This window comes from Cnephaeus nilssonii (assembly GCF_951640355.1).
Source record: "Cnephaeus nilssonii genome assembly, chromosome: 3".
In the NCBI taxonomy this organism is placed as follows: Eukaryota; Metazoa; Chordata; class Mammalia; order Chiroptera; family Vespertilionidae; genus Cnephaeus; species Cnephaeus nilssonii.
Window position 1 is genome coordinate 87,026,455 of NC_137074.1, and position 6,000 is coordinate 87,032,454.

At 43.0% G+C, this 6,000-nt stretch overlaps 1 protein-coding gene across 3 annotated transcripts in view; it reads right to left on the minus strand.

Annotated features, from left to right (window-relative positions):
* The window catches only part of CHMP2B (charged multivesicular body protein 2B), a 40,605-nt gene extending 34,943 nt beyond the window's left edge, over positions 1-5,662 (minus strand). For 2 of the 3 annotated variants that reach the window (XM_079767214.1, XM_079767213.1), the window contains exon 1: positions 5,390-5,662. In XM_079767214.1, coding sequence (XP_079623340.1) covers positions 5,390-5,392 — 3 coding nt within the window. In that variant the 5' untranslated portion in view covers positions 5,393-5,662. Of the gene's footprint in view, positions 1-4,626; positions 4,776-5,078; positions 5,126-5,389 lie in introns of those variants that run through there. The other variant, XM_079767212.1, reaches the window with a different exon arrangement.
* Between the last annotated feature and the right edge of the window lie 338 nt (positions 5,663-6,000).

Below are 6,000 nucleotides of genomic sequence, written 5' to 3' on the forward strand. Positions count from 1 at the left end.
TGGAAGAAAGCAGATATGTTTCTGGAGGGAATTCAGTTTATATACGTGGTAGATTTAATTCCCTCTTGAGCTATTAGAAATGTGGCCTCACAACTGAACTCTTGATAGGAAATTTATCCCAACTTAGTCAAAACTCTACAGCTTCTGCACTCAACTAGCATACATGGGTAACAGCCCAATGAGGCAGAGACTTTGAAGCTCTGTTCCCTCAAATTATCTCTAAACTTGCACTAAAGTTCAAGGTGAGTGGCAATAATATGGATGTAAGCTATAGTAAGCTCTGGATACTGGAAATACTACTTTGGATCAGGGAATACTATTATTTTTGGAATTTAGTCTTTAAATTACAAACTGCTGCAGAGATATTTTCATTTATGTTGAAGACTCTGCAACTTTGAAAAAGTTAGAATAAGCAAGCATAAGCAAACTTTGGAAGAACACAAGGATCTACTTTGGTTTTGCTCAATGCAAGTCAGGAAGAAGATGCTAAAAAAAAAAAAAAAAAAAAAGTAGTGAGGGACTTAACATAATTTGAGGTGGCATCAGAGAAGAATTCCTAGAAAAGGAAAAAAAACAAACCTGAGATTATTCAGGTTAGCTAGAGGAAGAGAAAAAAGAATTTTTTCCATACAGGCATCATAAGCAAAAATATGTCTGTGAACAAAGTATGGTATATACAGATAAATATGAGAACAGTGTAGCTGGAGAGTATAATGTTCAAAGACATGACCAAAAAGAAAGACAAGAAGCAGATCAAAGATCATATGTGCCTTATTAAAAGCACCCACTTGATCCCTGTTGGTACCAGAGAGTCAATGAAGGGGTTTATACTGAGGAGTAGCATAGGAAGATCTAGATTTCAGGTATATCAATCACACAAGCAACTTTGCAGATGAACGATTTAAAGGCTGTGAAGCTATAGCAAAGAAAAACAGGTGATGCAGTAAAGTGCAGGATAAATGGGATATGAATGACAACAAGGATTTAAAGAAATGCACAGGAAGATCATATGTGTCAAATATTTAAGAAGCAAAAGGAGCAGACTTGGTAATTAACTGAAGGTAGAGGACAAAATCAAGAACTCCTAAACACTGGAGGAGAAGAAGCCAGGGAAGGAAGTGACTTAAAGGAGACGGTGATGAATTCGGTTGGGGATCTCTTTAGTTTGACGTCCTTTGGGACATCTAGGTAGAAATACTCAGCAAACTACTACATGTTTTGATCTAACTCTCAGAAAAATATACCTAGAGAAAGAAATTTGGGATACAAGATTTAGGTTATAATTAAAATAATAAGAGTCTGAGTAAGATCATGCAGATAGAGAATGTACAATTAGCATAATGGTAGCCCAAGCTGGAACCAATACAACACTAACATTTAAGGAGTAAGTTAGAGGAAGGGAGGAAAGGCTAAAGGGAGGGAGGGAGGAAAGGAGGAAGAAGGAAAAAAGAAAACAAAAACCTGAAAGGAGAAAGAAAAAGAGGAATATGAGGAAAATTATGTCATGGGAGCCAAGAGAGTTTTAAGGAAGAAATTTTTATCAGATTCAAATGTAAAACATAGACCCAAAAGATGATCATTAACAAATGGCCACTGGATTTGGTGATCTAGTACTAATTGATGATCTTAACAAAAATCTAATTTCATGAGATGTAAGGCAAACTGCTGTAAAATGGGGAGCATCTGAGAAATAAAGAGGTGGAGATAGGAGCCATCACTACAAGAGGTTAAGATGAAGAGCAGAAAGAGGTAGGGCACTGCTGCCTAAGAAACACTGGGCCAAGAGAGAATCGGGAAAAGGAGAGCTGTTTCCAGTTCTATCGTCATTAGATACTCAAGTTCTACCTGCCACTCATTCTGAGAGAACAGTCTGGCTCACTGACAAAAGGTAACATTTCACGATAATTAACAAAAGTTGAGAATTCCAATTACTTAGCAAGAACAGCAAAATTAAACTGTGCCATAGGATTAACTATTTTAAAAAATAACATTGATAATATTAAAAAAGATTAGGCCCTGGCTCTGCCACTTAGTAGTTGTGTAACCTTGGACTAATTACTTTGTCCTTTGCCTCTCAATTTCTTCATCTACAAAGTGGGGATAATAACAGTACTTATAGGTGTTGCGAGAATTATAATAAGATGCTGCATACAAAATGCTAACTTGGTGCTGGCTTAGTGTAGGACCTCAAATTTGTCATTATCTATATCTATATCTATATCTATATCTATATCTATATCTATATCTATATCTATCTATATATAAAAGCCTAAGTGACTGAATGACCGAACGACTGGTCAACCAGTTGCTATGACACGCATTGACCACCAGAGGGCAGACGCTCAACGCAGGAGCTGCCCCTGGTGGTCAGTGCGCTCCCACAGCAGGAGCGCTGCTCAGCTGATAGACGGGCGCCAGACGCCAGGCTCATGGCTAGCGAGGGCTGCTGAGGCAGCACAAGTCTCTCCCGCTTCTGAGGCAGCACTACCGAGCTGCAGCAGCAGGTGCCGCAGGACGAGGATGAGCAGGAGAGGCACAGCACCCAGCCTGGCTAGGGCTCCTCCCCAGCCACCTGCTGCTTCGCGCACTACTACATCCCCTGAGGGGTCCCGGATTGCAAGAGTGCACAGGCCAGGCTGAGGGACCCCACTGGTGCACGAATCGTGCACTGGGCTGCTAGTTTAGTATTACAGACAAAAACTACATAGTGCGTAAAGAACTTCACTTTTTAAGAGGCATATTTAGTTGTGCATTTATGACAAGTCCTCATGGCATTCTGATTTACAGGTTCATAATTAGCTCCAATAAATAGGTCACTATTCATCCACTTAAGGAAAAACAACACACTGTAAACACTTTACCCTAATATATTTGCATATATCTTATAAATCAGTAAAAGGAAAAACAAGGACTCAATTCTAATTTCAAATTCAAAAGAATCTTTCTCTTCTATGGCACTGAGGTACAGTTCTCATTAATTTCTATAACAAAGTATACAATGCAGGGACTTGTTCATCTCTGTGTCAAGAATGAATTAAACATAACTCTGAATAGTAATAAGTGTTGTATGTTGTCTCCCTTTTTAATTTACATGTGCAGTAATCTTTAATGATATAGCATGCAACTGTTCCAGCCAATCCAAGGAGACAAAAAGATTCAATTATTTTCCAGATCTATAAGCAGTTACATACTTCCTTATATATCAGAATTTCATTACTGCCTGGAACAGATAAAAAGACAGCATATAGTAAAATATCTTATGATCAATAGTCAATGAGTCCAAAAATATGGGAGAAATGCATAAAAATACATTTCATAATATATAGCCTCATTACTGCTAGGAATACCTTTTAAACAAACAAAAAAAACACAACAACTATTTAATAAAACAAAGAGTAAAATCCTCAGTAAAGCTCTGTATCAAAATAATAAAAGTACAGTTCTAGAATTAAGATGTCATCAAGTGATTTGAATTGACATGATAATTTAAAAAAACATCAAGTATGTAGTTTGGTAGTTATAGTAGATGTACATGATGGGCAAATTTATATTCAGAAATTCATATACAGGTCTTTAAATCAGTACCATAGTTTCTAGCAAAAATCTTTAAGACTTTCTCCCCACCACCACCACATATAAGTCTAATTAGCAAAAACATTATTTCTTGGATAAATTAATCCAACTGCAAATGACTATACACTTAAACACCCTCAGTGCACACCCTCATTGTCTTTATTTTTATTCAGCTCTATACATCAAGCACAATAGTCATCAGATTGCTAAAAGCACCAGGAAGCACAGCAATGAGAATATAGAACTGACATTTGACAGATCTTAAGCAATTAAAGCTAACAAGTTTGGCTTTTAATGTTAAAATTTAAAAAAATATTAATTTGTAACACCACAGTAAGAAAGATGCAACCCCTTTTCTCTGTTTAGTAAAATTCTCATTATTATATAAAACTGAAACAAAGAAATAAACCTTTTTCCTACCCTGGAGTACTATATAATACCTGAAAATCACAATATTAGTACCGGAACACTGAAAAAAATAAAGTGCCACGTTAAAGATTAAGTAAATAACATTCTCAGGAGTAACCCACATAAAACCCACTTCACATCATTGTATTACATCCTAAGGCAACCTGGTAGTTATTCTGGTATTGTAAATGGTTAATAAAAAGTCTCAGTTAATTAAAAAATCTAGAAATTAAAAAAAAAAATCTTTTCACCCACTCAGGGTAAGTAAAAATTTATTATTAGGGGTAAGATGGCATTACATGTTGAAGTGAAGGGTGGAGTGGCAGAGTAAAAATGATGTCTTTGTTATCCTCCCCAAAATAATTTTGCTTGGATTGGAAGAGTCAATACAAAGAATGGAGGAGTTGCCCCAGGTCTGGATTGAGCATCCTGCTTGTACCAATCACTGTCTAGCCGCTGCTGCTCCTTTTGTGGCAGAGTTAGACCCTTACAAAGAAGTGATTCTTTGGTGGAACCAGCAGCAACCTAGACTCACTATGCAATGAGAAACACTTGAATGAATTTGATTCCTGGTAGCAGTCAAGGAAAACATCAAGACTACCAACCATCAGTGTTATGTGAAAACACATTACAAACATTGCTTACTAAGTATCAACACCGATTTGCATAGTCCTGGACATCCACTTTTCTTCCTCTTTGGGTAACCTTGAGCTGAACGTTTGAAACAATGCAAGCACCTTAAAATGTAAACTTCTATGGAGGTAACACACACCACATCTCTTGCTTTAGAATAGCTAAAGTTAAACACAAGGGAGAAAAAATCCATATATGAAATCCAGGCACTTCCTTTGGGTTCCTTTTATTTTTTTTTTCTATTGGTGTGAGTCAAGAACTGTTCCACATCTCTACTGATGGGGTGTTCTTAGGACAAGACCAGCCCAGACCCAGGTTCCTGTTGATAACGGGGGCCGGTCTACCCCCCTCCCCTCCTCGCCCCGCCCCGCTCCGCAGGTACAAGTTTCTCCTGGGCAGTAGCCCAGACCCACACTGCAGAACGAACCGAACGGACGACACTAACGAGAAATTCCCTAAGTCACCAGGTCCAATGACACTCCAGGGCCAGCAGCATCCTGCCTCCTCCACCTGCTCAGGCTTTCGCTGAAGGAAGACAAGGGGCGGGGGTCTGTGGCATCAGAAGGAGGGAGCCTGGCCGCCCCGGTGGGGAGGCTGCGGCGGGCGAGTCCGAGGGGAAGAGGAAGCAGACAAGTGACGCACCGGGGCGGTCACCTGTGGGGCCCGGGGTCCAGCCCCGCCCCCAGGGGCGGCCGCGGGAATCGCGGCCCGAAACCCCCACAAACACGCCTGGGCGGCACGGCGCTGGGCCCCTTCGGGCCGGCCTGGGACTTACCATCCACGGTTTTCTTCTTGAAGAAGGACGCCATGGTCAAGGACCGCTCCCCGGCGGCCCGGTTCGGCCCGGTCCGGTGCGCGACCGGGAGAGGACAGGCGGAAAGGACAGGCCCCGGGAGGGTTCGGGGAGGCGAGGCCGAAGGACCCCCGGAGAGGGCAGGGTCTCCAGGCGGGACCCGCAGAGGGCGGTAGCCGCGACGCCTCCCGCAGCCGACTCTCCGGCGCTCAGGTGACTGCGAACTAAGACACTTTTTGGAGAAGTCACTTCTGGGCGGCGCCTGCGCGCTGTGAGCCGCGCCTGCGCACTGAGTCGCCTGAAGCCGCCGCCGCTGCCCTCACCTCAGCTGCCGCCCGGTCCTCCCGCGTTCGGGGTCCGGGCGCCGCGATCCCGCAGGGGCGGGCGGAGGTCGCTGACCGTGGGGGCCGCGGGCCGGCGCGGGGGCCTTCCTGTAGGCGGGTTCCGTGCCGAGCTCTGGCAGAGATGAGCCTGGCTGAGCCCCTTCCCCTTCGCCCGGGGGAAGCGGGAAGCAGGGGTCCCCGCCGTCCTGGGACCCGTGTAGGGGGGTCCGGAACCGGCTGATTTACGGTCGGCCCGTAGCTGTCAGTGTC